We start from the raw sequence: 18,782 nt of genomic DNA, 5'->3' as shown, positions 1-18,782 counted from the left end.
ATTTTTAAATATTTCCCTAGGTGTTTGTTTGTTAGTTTGTTTATGTGTTAAGTGTTTGATCTAACTTGTCTTTTTGCCCCCCCTGCACTGTATGAGTTTTTATTTGCTCTCTCCTCATATTCTCCCTTTCCACATATTACTTTATGTACAGTACATACAGTACAGTGTGCTGCACGCTCACGTCACGCGTGTTATCATTCTTCTATGATTCTCACCTGTGACCATCGGTCTCTGTGTCTGGGCCCGGTCATTCAGCCCTTACGAAAATTCACCAGGGTTTTTTGTGGTAAAAGTGTAACCATGCTTTTTTGGTGTATTGATTATTAGTTAATAGTTAGAAAGTTGATTCATAATGATATTTCTAATGAAAATAATTATAATTTCTATTGTTTATTTTTAAAATGTGAATGTTGTGTCAAACATAAACAAGTTTTCAAAGGGGTTTAAATGTCAACAATGTCATGTGGACACCTGACTAATGATTACCACTTTTATCATAGCCTAGTCTTTCATGATGTTCATTTAATAGTTTTCACTTACTTTAAGTTGACATAATTCTCTCACTGAATTATGGCTACATTAAGCCCACTTCCCACCCTGTAAAATTTGTTATTTTGTGACCAAAACAACTGTTTGATTGGTTATCATTCCATTTCACGTGAATTGTTTTGTTTCAGCTCACAGTCCATTAAATAGCCTTAACTTTAAATACAGATATGTTGAGGAAAATGGCATTGGTATTCTTTATTGAATCAATAAATGGACCAACAAACTACGACAACATACCCCATATAGTGTGAAAACATGTCCCTTTACAAATTTAAACAAAAGCATAAAGTTTTAGCTTTGGTATATTTCAATATTCAGTTGGATAACAAGTATGAAACATCTGTGATCTGTGACACCTAGTTTTACAAAACAAACCCTTAGGATTTTTCCTATATTGTCCAGAGGTCACAGAACCAAAAACAAAGGGACAGATGATAGTGAAATACATTTTTTATTGCTAAACGTGCATATGTGTATACACTGAAGATGACAAACATACAAAAGGTTTACAAAAGCTATACAGACTTTCGTATGCATAACACTTGGTGTTGCTTAAAGTTAACAGCAGTACATTTAACATATGTTTAATAATTCACCAATATAATTACATTGAATTTTCAAGCACTCATTTCCTCCCTCCAACACACTTACATTAGGATTTATTCTGCTATCCAAACTAATAAAAGTTAATTTTTACTTCAGTCAAAAATTTCCGCCAAATGTGAACATAATGAATCTGAGTTTTAAATGAAACTGGTGTTAACATGACATGAGGGAATAAGATATAAAATAGGCAAACTTAAATGATTTTTGAAAACATGCAGATTATTTTCAGTCCATGGTAACATTTCTGAGAAGGCTCTTATTTTCTAGAAAGTAAAATACATAAAGTAAGTGACATTATCAGCAATAAACAGTAAGAATGCAATGAAAAATCATTAAACAATTTCCTGAGTATTCACTGGACGATGAGCTCAGCTGTAAATATAAATGAGAAATAAAAATCATCTGACCTCACAATTTGACTCTTCTTCGGTGGACTTTTAGCATTTGGTTCATGTGGAAGAGGTTTCTGTAAAAACACAACATTACAAAAACAAACAATGAGTACTAATAACTAACTAACAGTGAAACTAAACCTCTATGGAAAGATTTTAACATAGTGTAAAGTAATATAAACATCTGTGTTTATATAAAATATCGGCAGATTTTTCATCTGATAAAGTCTTTATATTGCTCACTATGAAAGAGTGTATGAACAACACAAATCACTGTAAGCTCAATAGGATCATCAAGTTATTATACAACAAAGACAGCATAAAATACACAATAATAACATTATCAGAATTAATGTTAGGAGCTGTACTATCACTGAGAGAATCACTTGTTTTAATTCTGGTTTGGAGATGAAAAATGTAACTGTTTAAAAAAAACCTTCACCTGGAATCAAAAACAACTCCAGTACCCCATGCTACATGAACCTTAGTACCATCATATACATTAAATGTTTACCATTTAATATCATATTGCAATTCCTTTTTTACTGTACATTTACCTTTTGTTACTTCAAATAATATTTAAAGAATATTAATAAAACTAACAATAATAATATGTTGTTAAAATCTTTCTATGATATTTATATTTACTCACCTACAACAGTCAATGTGAATTTTTTCTCTTGCTCTTTGTTGTTGATCTCAAAGGTATAAAGTCCAGTATGCTCCAGCTGTAAATCTCTTATAGTGAGTTCTCCAGTGGTCCTATCGAGAGCTACACGTGTCTTGAATTTAGGATTCAGACTTTCTTCAGTCAGAAAGTCACGGTCCCATTCAATCACCTTTAACATGTCAGTAGCAGTCTTATATCTCCATGTGATGCTACGGTCTTTAAGAGATGTTCCTTCAGGAATGTCAGGTTTAAAATGAACTTCACCGCCCACTACTGCCTTAATATCCATATCTGTGAACACAAACAATATGTTTATATAAAGTCAATGATCAAGAACAGCTCACTGACAGAAAACATCATCTATCATGATATCTCAACAGGGTATAGTGATAAAATTGTGCTGAGACCATCACAACCTTAAAAAACAAATATAGTAAATAATAATCATAATCAATCATTTTGTTTGCGTGTTTATTCGCTTTCCCGTTAGATCATGTGAGACTCTCGCTCTTGTAGACCATGATTTTCGAATCTTGTAGTGTGAGCATGTTTAAAATTTGATCAAAGAAAATCTGTCATGATTCTTCTTACTGTCACAGCCCAATTCTTTGTACCCTCATGTTTTCCCCTCTATTCACAATCTGGACTGCATTTCCCATGATCCCTCACTCTTCCTCACCTGATCTTCATTTGTAATCATCATAAAAATATATTTATATTCACTCACCCATAACAGTCAATGTGAATTTTTTCTCTTGCTCTTTATAGTTGATCTTAATGGTATAAAGTCCAGTATCCTCCAGTTGTAAATCTCTTATAGTGAGTTCTCCAGTGGTCCTATCGAGAGCTACACGAGTCTTGAATTTAGGATTCAGACTTTCTTCAGTCTGAAAGTCATTGTCCCATTCAATCACCTTTATCAAGTCAGTAGCAGTCTTATATATCCATGTGATGCTGGCGTCTTTAAGAGATCCTTCAGGGATGTCAGGTTTAAAACGAACTTCACCGCCCACTACTGCCTTAATATCCACATCTGTGAACACAAACAATGGGTCAGTTTCCCGGACAGGGTTTTAGTCTGGGACTAGGATAAGGGCCGTTCCTGGAAATCGCCCCAATATGTTCATGAACATAAAATAATATTAATGATAAATAGTCATCAATCAATAACAGTTAACCAACAAAAAACAGCATCCACCATGGTAGATCAACATACCTTAGTAATACAAGTCTGCTGAGACCTTCACAACCTTCAAAAGTAAATACATTTCTGGTGCCTCCTTGGAAAGCAAAATATGTGTTTGGGTATTGTGTTGCTCGTCATGTCAAAATATGTGTTTGGTGTGAACCGAAGTGCATCATTTCAAAATATGTGCCTGCTGCACACGCATCAAAAGAGTTTATGATAAAAGAGACGCTTATGTTTACAAAATACCCGCAAGACACCCTTAACACTAAACTCTGATTACACATGAGATTAGTGAGTATCTGGCAAACATGAGCATCACTTTTATCATAAACCCTTACAAAGCGTCTGTAGCAGGCACTTATTTTGACATGACGAGCCACACACATGACAATGTTTTGACCAGCTTTACATTCGTGCCTCCTTGGAAAAGAAGTCACGAGCCTTAATAAAAGTACGAGATATTGTATAGGCAGCAGGTTGTTATTACAGAAATAAGCCTCAACAGTGTGATCCCAAACCGAAGTGGAGGGTCTTGTTTCATACTAAAGGGGCTTACGTAAGGAGTAATTGATAAAAGGGCCGTTGAATTATTCGAGAATAATGCACACCCAGCGTGGTACTGTGGCACGATGCAAACCGGAGTGCCGTTACACCACGGGTGTGCATTATTTTCAAATAATTCAAAGTCAATTTTCCGCCTATACCACGCTACCACAGACAATGCTCTGGTGACTATTTTTAAAACATTTGACAGGTTAGGTGTGCGGTTTACAGAAAAATAATCAACACCCATGTTATAAAATGTTTGTGTAATATTAAACTGTACGTCAAAATGATTTGCAGAATCCAGGTTAACATGTTTTATTCTTTTTAAGCGGTTGTTATCTCAGAATAACCTTGGAATGTCAAGACTGGCCAATTCTCACGAAGTGCATATAATAGCAAGTGTGAAAAGTCATGCAGTGTATATGCCAAATTCCAATTTTGCATGCATATAATAAGCAAGTCCTTCCCGTTCACTTATGCAGTGCATCTTTTTCATGTCGATTAATTTTTTTTATTGTTGAAATTATTTACTTGGAGAGAAGGAGGGTATGTGTTGAGAGGAAAATTAAATTTCATATTACCAATGGTACATAGTAGGAAGAAAAGTTTTTGTGTTTCCATACAAGGGGTAAAACTGTGGAATAACCTAAATGAGAAGCTTAAGAAATGTCTAAATATAAAACAATTTAGGAAAAGATTTAAAGAAATGATTTTTGAATGTTATAAAAATAGGAAATAGGAATATGAGTTGGTTAAGCCAGAATGCCTGTTGCTAACATATTGTATAAATGCATGAAGATTATGGGTTTGTGTTGTGTAAGAAATGTAATTTATAAGTTGTGTAAGGAAATGTAATGTATTAAGAGTTTGAAGGAGGGGTGGGAATTAATAATTGTTAAACTTCAGCCCACTCCTTTTCAAGCATGCAATGAATCTTGATGGTTGGTTTATCAGTAGGTTTTTTTTTGTTCTTGTTTTTAATTGTTGTTGTGTTGTACATATTGTACATTTTGCATTGTATGGTTGAAATAAATTTGCTGAACTGAAAAAAAAGTTGTAACTAGGGCCGTGTAAGTGAAAGGGAAGGACTGGCTTATCATATTTTTTCATTTTTTTTTACTATTGTCGCTAGGGCAATATAAGTGAACGGGAGAAACTGTGTATCATATGCACGCTAAATTAAAATTTGGCGTATGTATTGCACAACTTTTCAACTGCGTGCTATTTATACACATTTCATGCGAATGGGTTGCAGAATCAAGCATTTTAGAGTGCCGTTTAATAAATAATAATCATTTTGTTTATATACGCTTCCCGGTTCGACTATGTGAGACGCTCCCTCTGGCACAATAGTCTTTATTAGATCTTGTAGTTTGCAATAGACCACGATTTTTTACAAAATAATTTTATCAAAGAAATATTCTTCTTATGTGTTTAATACTGAAGTATTTTTTGTATATTTCTTTCATGTGTATTCAATGTCTGATGTGTTACGTTGCAACTGTGCCCTGATGTTTTCAACTTTATTATTGTTTACCCAAATGATCCATACAATCAGATTCTTGTAGGTTCTCTCATTGTCACTTCAGAGATCAAAGCATTATGGGTCCTCCATGGGGTGCCATCATATTGTTTGTGTACCATGTCTTATACCTCACAAGCAGTACCTTGGGTTAAGAATGTAGAAGAGAAACTATGCTACACAGATCCTCATAAAATCTCTTTCCCCCATAAGCACTTGGTCCTGCTTATTATTTTACATATTAGATGCATTCCAATGCGTTGGCGAGCCGCAAAAGACTGAGCAGCCAAATTCAATAAAATCTAACAATGCCATCAGATTTCAGTATCAGGATTTTAAAAACAAAGGATTAGGAGACACTAATAATTTATGAGTTGTGTTCATTCACTGTGAGAAGAGTGTGAACATTTTAAAATAACATTTAATAATAATAATAATACGTGTTGTTGTTAATGTCATATTTATATTAACTCACCCACAACAGTCAATGTGATTTGTTTCTCTTGCTCTTTGTTGTTGATCTCTATGGTATAAAGTCCAGTATCCTCCAGTTGTAAATCTGTTATAGTGAGTTCTCCATTGTTCCTATCGAGAGCTACACGAGTCTTGAATTTAGGATTTAAACTTTCTAAAGTCTGAAAGTCATTGTCCCATTCAATCACATTTATCACATCACCACCAGCCTTATATATCCATGTGATGCTGCGGTCTTTAAGAGATCCTTCAGGGATGTCAGGTTTAAAACGAACTTCACCGCCCACTACTGCCTTAATATCCACATCTGTCTTCATATCCACACCTGGAACACAGACAATATGTTTATATACACTCAATGATTTCTAAAATTAGTAAATTGCATGTGAACATTTTAAAAATAATAATAATATCATATGTTGTTGTTAAACATATTGTATTTATACTAACTCACCCTTAACAGTCAATGTGAATCTTTTGTATAGCTCTTTATTGTTGATCTCAATGGTATAAAGTCCAGTATGCTCCAGCTGTAAATTTCTTATAGTGAGTTCTCCTGTGGTCCTATCGAGAGCTACACGAGTCTTGAATTTAGGAATCAAACTTTCTAAAGTCTTAAAGTCATTGTCCCATTCAATCACCTTCATCACCTCACCACCAGCCGTATATTTCCATGTGATGCTGCTGTCTTTAAGAGATGATTTAATGTCTGGATTAAAACGAACTTCATCTCCCACTGCAGCCTTCACATCCACACCTGTGAACACACACACACACGCACGCACGCACGCACGCACGCACGCACACACACACACACACACACACACACACACACACACACACACACACACATTCTGGTTTCCATGTTTTGTGGGGACATTTCATAGACGTAATGCATTTTATACTGTACAAACTGTATATTCTATCCCCCTTACCTACCCCATTCCCTAACCCCAACCATCACAGAAACCATTCTGCTACTTCACATTTTCAATAAACATCATTCTGTTTGATTTATAAGCTTGTTTCCTCATGGGGACATCAAAATGTCCCCACAAGGTCACAAAAACACTGGTATTCCTATCTTTGTGGGGACAATTGGTCCCCACAACGTGATAATTACCAGGTACACACACACACACACACATTCTGGTTTCCATGTTTTGTGGGGACATTCCATAGACATAATGCATTTTATACTGTACAAACTATATATTCCAGGGGTCCCCAATCCTGATCCATCCTGATCCATCCTGAAGGGCCTTTGTCTCTGCAGAGTTTAGGTACGTTGTAACACCCTAAACAAATACACCTGAAGCACCTTAATTAGCTGCTTCAGGTGTGTGGAGCTAAACTTTGCAGAGACACTGGCCCTCCAGGACCAGGATTGGTGACCACTGGTATATTCTATTCTCTAACCTAAACCGTAACCCAACCATCACAGAAAACTTGTTTCCTAATGGGGACCTCAAATGTTTAAAATATGTACTTTTATTCCTATCAACGTGATAAATACCAGTGTGTGTGTGTGTGCATCTGTATGTTAATTTATAGTCAAAGATCTATAACAGCTCACTTACAGTAAACATCATTTACCATATTATCTCAGCGTTAGTCATAAGATTCTGCTGAGTCTGAGACCATCATAACCTTCAAACTAAAGACACATACTAAACAATACTTAACTAAACAATACTTAACTTTATCATTAACAATATGTATTCAGTTAAATTCATATTTATTTTCATAATGCTGCGTAAAATTGACCACTAACAGTAAAGATGTAAAAGATCAGAGTTTCTTAAAAGCAACCTGCATGTGTGCTTTATTTGTTATTAGAAAATTGAATAAATACTATAATTTACTTACCCATATATGTATTTCATTTATTAACATTTACAAATTGTATGTAGTCATTGATTCTATTGTTTATTATTAATATTATTCATTATTGCCGTGTAATGTACATTACTGTCTTTACAAATTGATTTTTGGCATCTTCTAAAGGTTTTTAATAACATGACAATACATATTCTGACCTGAGTTCAGTAAGTGTCTCCAATGATAGCATAAGATTAAAATTTAACAGACATCAATGTTTTGCTGATATGTTGAGTGCATCTGTTGTTGGATTTTGGAGTACCTTACACTATATATAAAAAAATGTTGGGTTATTTTCAACCCAGCATTGGGTCAAAAAGGGACAAACCAATCCGTTGGGTTAAATTAACCCAAATAAAGTGTTTATATTTGACCCAATAAAGGGTTCAAACTACCCAACCTTTTTGGGTTGAAACGACCTAGCATAAATAAATTGGAACCCAATGGGTCCCTTTTTGCCCCACTGATGGGATGAAAATAACAAGCGGATAAACAGCGGGAAAAAAGGAGAATAATATTGTTTTGGGAAGAGCACTGTGACCTCTGGCACAGTAACATCATCACTCCTGTGAGTGACCCCCCCCCCCCCCTCTTGTTCAAACCTATTTTTTACAGTCTATGGTTTAAACTCAGTGAGAGGAGGAATAACTAAAACTGGAAGTTGTTTGAACACAACAAAAAGCATTTGATGATTAATTCAAGATGTGGGCAAATTTAAATTACGTAATGGACAAAAGGCACAGTTCAGTTTTTGTGACAGCTCAGACATAGAAACATCATTGAAACAAACTGAAATAAGTACAGTGAAGTTATCCTTTGTGGGACCTGAAATTGTTCAAGTTCAAAAGATAATCAGGACATGTTAAATTACTCAAACCTAAGAGCTATTTCACAACAAAGAGAAGCAAACTGTACAGAAATAATGATGGGAAACGAAATTCAAGTATAAAGGTTATAAAACGTATTTAAAAAATCTTTAGCCTCCATTGATGTGCTCAATGTCGACTAAATGAAAAAAGAATAAATAAATAGTGTGATACCATCTCTGTACCATATGTTACCGCTTTTCAGTAGGCTACTGTTATGCTGTTGCTAACAACTTTAATGATAAAACATGATAAAAATAAACCCACGACTGACACTGTGAGCAATTAAGAGATAAATAATACAAATTAATCCACACCAATAGTAGTGCAATCTGCCAACTAAACTCTGGTATTTTGTGCATTAAAGAGTTTGGGTGATAAACATAAACGGGCCGCGCCCTTAAATATGTTTACTTTAAAATGAAACATGCACGCGAACCTGAAACCACGGCGACGAGCGCGAGCAGAAGTACGCAGCAACATCCACGCGACATCTTTACACTGACTTAATCACTGTTATTCACTTTTGATTATAATACAACTCGGTTTTAAAACTGAAATCAACTGAAACTACGAAAACGAAACTTATCAGGCGCGTTCATGTAGAAGTTCGATATGCACGAGCAGTGAATTGTAAGAGTTCGGCTGGTTCTGTTTAAATCAGTCCAGTTATTCACCTGATCCATCACCTTAATATACGATAACATGTTTGCATTATAAAATTATGAAGATGAAAAACATAGGCCCTATTCTTAAATTTTTAAATAACATTGTAAATGACAAAGTATTAAACTGTACAATAAAATATAAATATATTATTTCATCACTGTTATATATATATATATATATATATATATATATATATATATATATATATATATATATATTTATATATATATATATATTTATTTATTTATTTCCAGTCTCATTGTAGCGACCAGCAGCGAGGCACGTCTTGTTTGTTTTTTGTTTTATGTTTTATGTTTTGTTTGCTTGCTTGTAGCTTTGTTTAATTCCCTGCACAAATAGAAACGGTCTGAGTGAGTGAAAAGAAATTCATTTGACTTTTTTCCTACGCTGTTTTGTTGGGAAACAAATAGCGATGGAGTGGATCGTTTTGATTGTATGGTGGACGGTGCTCCACTTCGGGGAAACTCTGAATGAGCCACCTAATCCAACGCATATTCGATACAGCAGAGACTTTCTATTAAAATGGAGCAACTTTCAGGTCAATAATCCTCCCCTCGATTTGATCTTCCCTGATCTAAACTGTTTCCCTGATCAATCGAGAGGAAAAAGGAAAGGGGAATTTACTGGTGCGCTTCCACGCAAAAACAGGAAGCGGGGAAAGCGAGGTGGCGTACTTCAAAGACTGAGAAAACAATCTTTCTCCCGGATCCCCCTACCTTCTATGATTCTATCAAATGCCCAGTCACTTCGTAATAAAACTGATGAGCTGCAAGCCCATGTAGGCTTCCAGCATGAATTCAGAGATGCGTGTTTACTGGCGATTACAGAGACATGGCTTTCGGAAAGTGATTTGGACTCGGAACTGGTCATTGATGGCTTCGGCGCGCCTATACGCCTGGACAGAGATGCCGATGTTACAGGTATGTCGCGAGGTGGGGGGGTTTGCTTATATGTGAACCAAAGATACTGTAAAAATGTTCTCATTAGAGAAAGTTTGTGCACCACAGATGTTGAACTACTATCAGTTTCTTTGCGCCCCCCATACTTGCCTCGGGAGTTTCCACAAATATTTGTTATAGTGGTATATATTCATCCAAGAGCAAATGCGGATAAAGCCGCGGAGTCGATTTTGAAAGTTACCCAAAAATTGCAAGCAATATCGCCCGAAGCACCTGTCTTCGTCCTGGGTGATTTTAATCATTGCTCACTGAAGACGTGCCTGAGAAACTTTTATCAATATGTTACGTGTCCGACTAGAAAAAATAAGACACTGGACCTGTGTTATGGTTCTATTAAAGGTGCCTATAAAGCTCTTCCTCTTCCCCCGCTGGGCGGGGCTGACCACAACTGTGTCCATCTCATCCCGTCGTATCGCACGGCTCTGAGGAGGGGTAAAACTCTCACTAAACGTGTTAAGATCTGGACTGAGGAAGCTATCTTGAGCCTTCAAGGCTGTTTTGACTGTACTGACTGGGGCATGTTTAAGGATTCCTGTTCCAACATAGATGATCTTACAGATGTTGTCAGTTGTTATGCTTCCTATTGTGCTGATAATGTAATCCCTGATAAAATTGTAAAGGTATATCCCAACAATAAGCCATGGGTAAGAAAATCACTTAAGCTGCTATTAAATAAAAAGAGGCAGGCATTTAGGGAAGGCAACTTATTAGAATTGAACAAGTTGAAAAGGGAAATAAGAAGTGATATAAAGAGAGCAAAGCAGGATTATAAGGAAAAAATTGAGAGAGATTTTAGTGGAAGAAATCTACGTTCAGCCTGGGATGGTATGAAAACCGTTATTGGGACCAGGTCAGAAAAGAATGTTAAGGTCATGTTGGAAGGTTTTAGTTGTGACAGTCTTGCATCTGAATTAAACACGTTTTATTTGAGGTTTGACACCTCTAATTTTACAAATGTCATTTTAGAACAGAAATCTTATTTATCTGGAAATGGTTTTGTCCCCTTTTTTGATGAACTAGCGGTGGTTAACATGTTTAAACACTCTAGAATTGGAAAAAGTTCTGGGCCTGACAATATAAGTAGTCGTCTGCTCATTTCTTGTGCTGATCAATTAGGCCCCATTTTTCATTATATTTTCCAGTTATCTTTAAAGCAACAGAAAGTACCTAATATATGGAAACAGTCAACTGTTATTCCAGTGGCTAAACATAATCACCCAAAAGTTTTAAATGACTTTAGGCCGGTGGCTCTAACTTCATTAGTTATGAAGTGTTTTGAAAAACTGGTTAAAAAAGTAGTTCTCACACAAACAGAGCAGCTCATGGATCCCCTACAGTTTGCTTATAGGGCTAAGCGCGGGGTAGATGATGCCACTACTACTCTGCTAAATATGTTATTTAAACACCTTGAAGGTAGTAAAACACATGCAAGGATTTTATTTATGGATTTTACATCTGCTTTTAATACAATCCAACCACATATTTTAGTTGATAAGCTTTTAAAGAATTTTAACCTTGATTTTAATATTGTGGGATGGATTCTTGACTTTTTAACAAATAGGACTCAGAGAGTAAGGGTGAATGGTTGTTTGTCAGAGGTGATGTCATCATCCACGGGGTCTCCTCAGGGGTGTGTCCTCTCACCACTACTTTACATCCTTTATTCTGATGATTGCCGTAGCCAGCATGAAAACAGACACATTTTAAAATTTGCAGATGACTCTGCTATTGTCAGTCTCCTCTCCTCTGAGGAGAGTGATCATGGTCCAGTTGTGGATGACTTTGCGCTCTGGTGTGATAGGGCATTCCTTAAATTAAATGTAGAGAAGACAAAGGAAATGCTGATTGATTTTAGGCGCAAGCCAATAATTCCACAGAACACTATCATAAACGGGCAGATGGTGGAATTTGTAGAAACATACAAGTATCTGGGCAGTTTGATTGATAACAAATTAAATTTTAATTCTAACACTGAAATGATCTGCAAAAAAGGCCAGCAAAGACTGTTTTGCCTTCGAAAGCTGTCAAAATTCCGCATCGATAAGACCTTGATGACCCTTTTTTATAAATCATACATTGAGTCTGTACTAACATTTTCAGCAGTCTGCTGGTATGGAAATCTCACTGTTAAGGCCAAAACTGCTCTTTCAAATATAGTGAAGGTTAGCAGTAAAATTATAGGTGTCCAGCAGTACAGTCTTACTGACCTGTATAACAGACAGGTAGTAAGGAAGGCAAAATCTGTAATTTCTGATGATTCCCATCCTCTTCACTTAGAGTTTCAGCTCTTGCCTTCTGGGTCTCGGTTTAGACTACCTTTAGTAAAGAGCAACAGATACAGGCACTCGTTCGTTCCGACAGCCATTTCTCTCTTAAACGCAGCCCAGAGGACTTGACAATAAATTAGTGATGGGTCTGTTATATAGCATGAATAATACTCATTGAGGTTTCATGATGTTGTGATGTAATGGTGATTGTATTGTAATGTAAGTATTTCATGTGTCTTGATTTTTGTATTTGTGTTTGTCTAGTGTATATGTCTTGCTGCAGAACAAATTGCCCTAAGGGGACAAATAAAGGTTTAACTAACTAACTATTGTCAAAACAAAAAGACGTTTTAATGGTAAAAATATTTTTATTTATTATGGTTTGCCCACAACATGAATTCCACTTTCATATCCTTTTAATTTAACATCAGGTTGATACCCAAACTGTTGCTTTCTCATTGAACAATTAAAGACAACTCCTATCTTTTAGATATACATTTGTTGTTGACCTACAGGAATTCCTTCATTTATGGGTTACATCATTTGCACTATTGTTTTACATATAAAAACAAATGTCAGTGTCTTCAACAACACGTTACTTAATTATTGTTTACATTAAATGTATTATCATTATTTTATTAAGTCCATACATTCTTTAGGAATGTTTATAAATCTTTATAAAAAGACTCAAGTTTCCTTGATCGGCCTTGGAGCTTTTCAGTCCCTGGTCAAAATTCCTTGTTGAATCTTGGCCGACAGAAACTAGTTTTTGTGTCATTACTTTACTCATGAGTACTTATGAATTGACTTATGAATTCATACAATCTCCGGCAGAACAGAACCCTTAGCTTAGACTCATCTGTAAAACATTAGTGTAGTGTAAAGTATGTGCAGTTGTCAAGGTTTATCAGTTTTATCAGTATTAGTATTGAATCACAGAATCCGTTTTAATAAAATCTGTTAATAAATCTTAATGTCATCAAGCTACAGATGTTGAGGTTAGGAGGTCCAGTTGCAATAGTAAAGCTGGGAGTCCCATGAGAAGATCCGGCGTCAGTCATTTGTACTGCACAAAGGTCAGTTTTCTATGGAAAAAGCAAAACAGAATAAAATGGATAGATTCATAGTTTTGGTCCTACATATTTGTTGCTCATTGCTGATTGTCCTAGACTAGAAAATATTTGATGTAGGGGTGGTTTTCCAGACAGGGTTTCAATTAACCTAGAACTAGGCCTTAGTTATATTATGACATTTAAGTCGTTTTTACAAACATAAATGAGAAAAAAATACTGTTGTGCATCTTAAGAAAAAACAATGGCACTGATGTATGTTAAGAGACGTCAGGGAAAGATGTTTTACCTTAAGCCATCTTAAACATGCATTTTAATCTGGGACTAGGATAAGCATGGTCTGAAGTATATTAAGTATATTAAGATTTATCATTTATGAGGGAAATCAGATTAATGGGGTCTTATGGTTTGTCATATTTTTGACTTTATGTAGTATCTAGTGTTGCTGTTTGAGAATGGGACATTTCAAACACAATCTTATGGAAATTTGTACGTATTTTAAGAGATGGTTCATTTATATTCGTTTGTACGACCAAATTTGTTCCGTTTTTTACACTTTGCTTTTGCTTCTGTGTCATTAGGGGTGGGGTTTCAATTTAGTTATAATATTTATACATTTTTGTACAATTCACTTTGTACGAATTCATACAAATTAGCCAACTCATAAAATACGTAGGAATTCACATGAGATCTAAGCAGGCAAGCAATCACACCAGACTGAAGAAGCTTGATATAACGTAAAATTTGCATATAAGCATGAAAACTTATTTAAAAAACAAAAAAGAGCATAATAGGACCCCTTTATGATTTTCAAACAAACTCGCACTGTCATTAGTGTGTTTGACACTGCACACATGTACAATCTCTCTACAAAGAATTGATAAAATGAACTTACTTAGAAAATCCCTTAGAAGAGCGAGAGCGACGACTGGCATCCTTGGGTAAAATCAACCTTAAAACAAAATGTATTTATTAATACTAATTTGCTGCTGTTATGATGAGATTCGTCTGGAGTTTTGTGGCAATTTTGTTCACAAAATAAAATAGTACTCTTACCATGTTTTAAAGAAGATGCGCCGGCAAAGGATGACAGTAATTACAATAAAAAGACAGACTGATAGAACTCCAATGATTACAATCCAACAGATGAATGTAATGCTTAAATCTAAAAAGAGAAACAAAATTAAGTATATTTTATATATTATAATAATTTTATTCACTTTATATTCCATTTTTCAGTGTGTATTATTTACATAGTTATTTACAATATAACTGAATAAATATATAACTTTGCAACTATAATTTACTTAACCCCTCTGCTCCTAACCGCCACCATTTCAAAGACAAAATAGTGCAAGGCCTATGCTATGACACTGGCTCCTCTCTTGTTACCTAAACATAATAGGCGGAGTTTCGGGTTTGTGCTTGGGAGGGGCACCGACCGGCAAACAAGGTCAAGGATACTGTAATACTTTGTGATTAGCAAGAGAGAGCAGCTTCATGGTTTTAAAATAAAGTTAATTAATTAAAACTATTTTAGCCTTAAGTAACTCAGTCTATCCATTAAAATTTTAAGATCAGACAAATAAAATATGATTTCTCATATTTCTATTTCATTAATAGCTCAATAATTTTTCTCTTTAATAAAAGTGTTGAAGTAAATTTCTGTCTTACCATAAAAGAGATCATTCACACAGACCGGATCACTGGTTTTCTCACTCACATCATTTTTAAGTGTACAGGTGCAGCAGACGTCTTGGTTTTCGCTTCTTCTGAATGTAATAAACTCTCCTTGTCTTGGCTTTGCTAGCTTTGTGATTTGTGGTTTTTCACCATCAGAACAAGCCCAGCGGATCATTGCGTTATACTCGCATGTCAAATACCTTACATTATTATCACTTGTTTCCTCTTGTTTTAATTGTGGTTTGGGGACGCCCTCTGTGAAGAAAACAAAGCCCACAGAAAAAACAACATTATAACAAAGGGCAAAAACAACTACAGTACTAAAAATACTCCAGCACTACTGGTGAAACATTGTTGGTAATACAGTAAACCAGATGCTAATACCATTGCGTACGTTCATGCAAGGGAAAGTACTGTAGTGGTTCCTGGTACTTTCATGGGTTTTCTGAACATATTAACCATGCTATATTGTTGTATTGTAGGAAGTACCATGTACCATTCTGCATGACCTAGCATGGTATACCTCAAAGTAGCATACATGGTTTCATACCATAACAAACCTTTTTATTGTAAGTAAACATTTAGGTCCCTTTGTGTAAATGTACTTTAAAAAATATCCTAAAACATTTGTGTAATAATAACAGTTGTAGGTTTGTAATAAAAATAGCATTTGTATGATATTATTATTTACTCACCCTTAACAGTCAATGTGAATCTTTTGTATAGCTCTTTATTGTTGATCTCAATGGTATAAAGTCCAGTATGCCCCAGCTGTAAATCTTTTATAGTGAGTTCTCCAGTGGTCCTATCGAGAGCTACACGAGTCTTGAATTTAGGATTCAGCTTTTCTAAAGTCTTAAAGTCATTGTCCCATTCAATCACCTTTATCACATCACCACGAGTCGTATATTTCCATGTGATGCTGCTGTCTTTAAGAGATCCAATGTCAGGTTTAAAACTAACTTCATCTCCCACTTCAGCCTTCACATCAACACCTGTGAACACACACACACATTCTGGTTTCCATGTTTTGTGGGGACATTCCATAGACATAATGCATTTTATACCATACAAACTATATATTCTATAACCCAAACCCCAACCATCACAAAAAACCTCAAAATGTCCCCACAAGGTGAAAAATTGACTAGTCTCAACGTGACAATTACAAGGGACGGACGGACGTATGCACACACACACACACACACACACACGCACACAACCTGTGTGCTTTATTTATTATTAGACCATTGAATAAATACTATATTTTACTTACCCATATATGTATTTCATCTATTAACATTTACAAATTTGATGTATTAATTTGATTATTTGTTAATATAACTTATTATTGCGGTGTAATGTACAGTATTGTCTTTACAAGTATGGTTTAAAATGGGCATCTTCTAAAGGTTTTTAATAACATGACAACACAGATACAAAATTCTGACCTGAGTTCAGTGAGTGTCTCCAATGCTAGCATAACATTTGAATTTAACAGACATCAATATTTTGCTGATATGTTGAGTGCATCTGTTGTTGGATTTTGTAGTACCTTACATTATTAAAAAATGGATGAACCCAGTCCGGGTTAAATTAACCTTACAAAAGTGTTTATATTAGACCCAACAATGGGTTAAAACAAACCTAACCTTTTGGGGTTGAAACAATCTAGCATATTAAATTGGAACCCAATGGGTCCCTTTATTCCCCAATGATGGGTTGAAAATAACACACAAGTGTTTGCCTTGTCAACAAGGTTTTTACAGTTCTGTGATTTATATGCATGAAGTTTGATAAATTTTGCTTAATGACATCTCTGCTAAAACAACAACAATAGAAAGCATTACAGAAATTCGAGTGGATTTAATACAAATTTAACAACTGATATAACTTCAGGAGGTGTTGCAAACATGGCCGCATAGTGGCGAGACTTTCCTAAAGTTGCTCATAATGGACACAACACTATCTGTTGCCAACAGTCGATGTCACTCGTGTCACCAGAAATTGCCAAGCTTCCATTGAAATAAATAATAGCATTGCTCCAACATTGCTGTAGTCGCTGTCGGTGTGCTGTTTCTTCAGGGATTTATTGTTTTATTTAACCCAATACAAATCCCATTATAACCTTTAAATCCATTATAATTATTTCTGTGATGGTTTCTGTTGTTTTCAGCGGGGATGTGCATTTAAATGCATTTAGGGTTTCAGTCCTGTATTTTAATGCAAATTCAAAGCCCCTCTATTTAAGAGAAACCCCTGGAAGAGCTTTAAAAGCTAAAACTCATTAAATCCTATCAGAGGTACACCAAGTAAATGTTATTATGAGTTATGATGAGTTTATAAAAATGTAGCTTAAATGTGTAAAATGAATAAACAGTGCCAATAAACAGCTCTTTAAATCGTAGTCAGCTGAGGCGTGGACCCAGAAATTGAATTCCTTGCATCACAAGTTAACAAGTGGATAACATTTTGAACAAACAAAAATCTCTGATATTCCCTGACTTTCAATGTCTGAAAAAGACCTTTTAAATTCCATGATATTCCAGAAATTCCATAACCTGTGAGAACCTTGTTAATAACAGAACATTAAAGAATCTGGTATTGGTCAGGGATTGGGTAAATTTAGTCTTTAGTGTTTAGTTTTCTGTGAAACACACTTACTTTTGTGCTTCTTATTATTTCAGGTGCTTGTTTTGTTTAAAATTATTATTTGTGTTGTTATAAATGACTTTATAAAGCAAGTGCAAAATTATGCTTTTTAACTAGCAGGTAGGGACGGAGTGGTAGTGATGGGAGGTTATCTGGCGTTGTTAAGTTCATCCAGGCCGGGGAATCACACGAGCTCCTGTAGATAACAACGTAATATTATGATTAAAAACCTTTTAATCCCGCAAAAGCAAGTTATTAATAAATAAATAATAACAATTAATACACAACAGGGATGTAAAATCTGTATACTAAACTGTAATATTACAAAGTTGAAAAGTTTAGTGTTGGTTAAAAACAAGCCGCGCCCTTTGTTATTTAAACAGCGCGAACCTGAAACTGCGGTGACGAGCGCGAGCACCAGCGCGACGTAACATCCACGAGATATCTTCATCCTGACTTATTTAAATTAATTGTATTAACTGATCGAGTTTATCAAATAACTTCTCGATAAATCCAAACCAGTCGAGATGGACCCACGCAGAAGCCGCCGTGAAAGATACGCAGAAGGCGGAAGTGATGAAACGAAACTTAAGGCGCGTTCATGTAGACGTGCAGCGGGGTGATGCTGCCATCTTGTGCGCCAGCATTAAAATGTCAGAGTTTGACTGGTTTATGTCTAGTATTAAATAATACTGAATAAAAAATGAACATTAAAATATGCTTACGAAGATGAAAATCGTATTCGTTTATATTTAAACCATTCTAT

At 35.3% G+C, this 18,782-nt stretch overlaps 2 protein-coding genes across 2 annotated transcripts; both read right to left on the bottom strand.

Moving 5' to 3' along the window:
* Nucleotides 1-1,562: 1,562 nt before the first annotated feature.
* LOC135735663 (cell adhesion molecule CEACAM3-like) lies at nucleotides 1,563-9,329 on the bottom strand. The gene is made up of 6 exons (XM_065254139.2): nucleotides 9,135-9,329; nucleotides 6,403-6,705; nucleotides 5,950-6,273; nucleotides 2,945-3,250; nucleotides 2,200-2,508; nucleotides 1,563-1,621 (listed from the first exon to the last, which is right to left on the bottom strand). Exons 1-6 carry the CDS (start codon nucleotides 9,187-9,189, stop codon nucleotides 1,605-1,607), a joined length of 1,314 nt encoding a protein of 437 aa, XP_065110211.1. The 5' UTR covers nucleotides 9,190-9,329; the 3' UTR covers nucleotides 1,563-1,604.
* A 3,633-nt stretch (nucleotides 9,330-12,962) lies between these two features.
* On the bottom strand, nucleotides 12,963-18,598 carry LOC135735652 (CD48 antigen-like). The gene is made up of 6 exons (XM_065254123.1): nucleotides 18,407-18,598; nucleotides 16,060-16,359; nucleotides 15,356-15,619; nucleotides 14,738-14,846; nucleotides 14,577-14,633; nucleotides 12,963-13,696 (listed from the first exon to the last, which is right to left on the bottom strand). The coding sequence occupies exons 1-6, from the start codon at nucleotides 18,465-18,467 to the stop codon at nucleotides 13,669-13,671; spliced, it is 819 nt and encodes a 272-aa protein (XP_065110195.1). The 5' UTR covers nucleotides 18,468-18,598; the 3' UTR covers nucleotides 12,963-13,668.
* Nucleotides 18,599-18,782: the final 184 nt, after the last annotated feature.

This window comes from Paramisgurnus dabryanus, chromosome 4 (genome assembly GCF_030506205.2).
Source record: "Paramisgurnus dabryanus chromosome 4, PD_genome_1.1, whole genome shotgun sequence".
Lineage (NCBI taxonomy): Eukaryota > Metazoa > Chordata > Actinopteri > Cypriniformes > Cobitidae > Paramisgurnus > Paramisgurnus dabryanus.
Note: the sequence above shows the minus strand (reverse complement) of the source record. Positions and strands in the feature narration are given on the sequence as shown.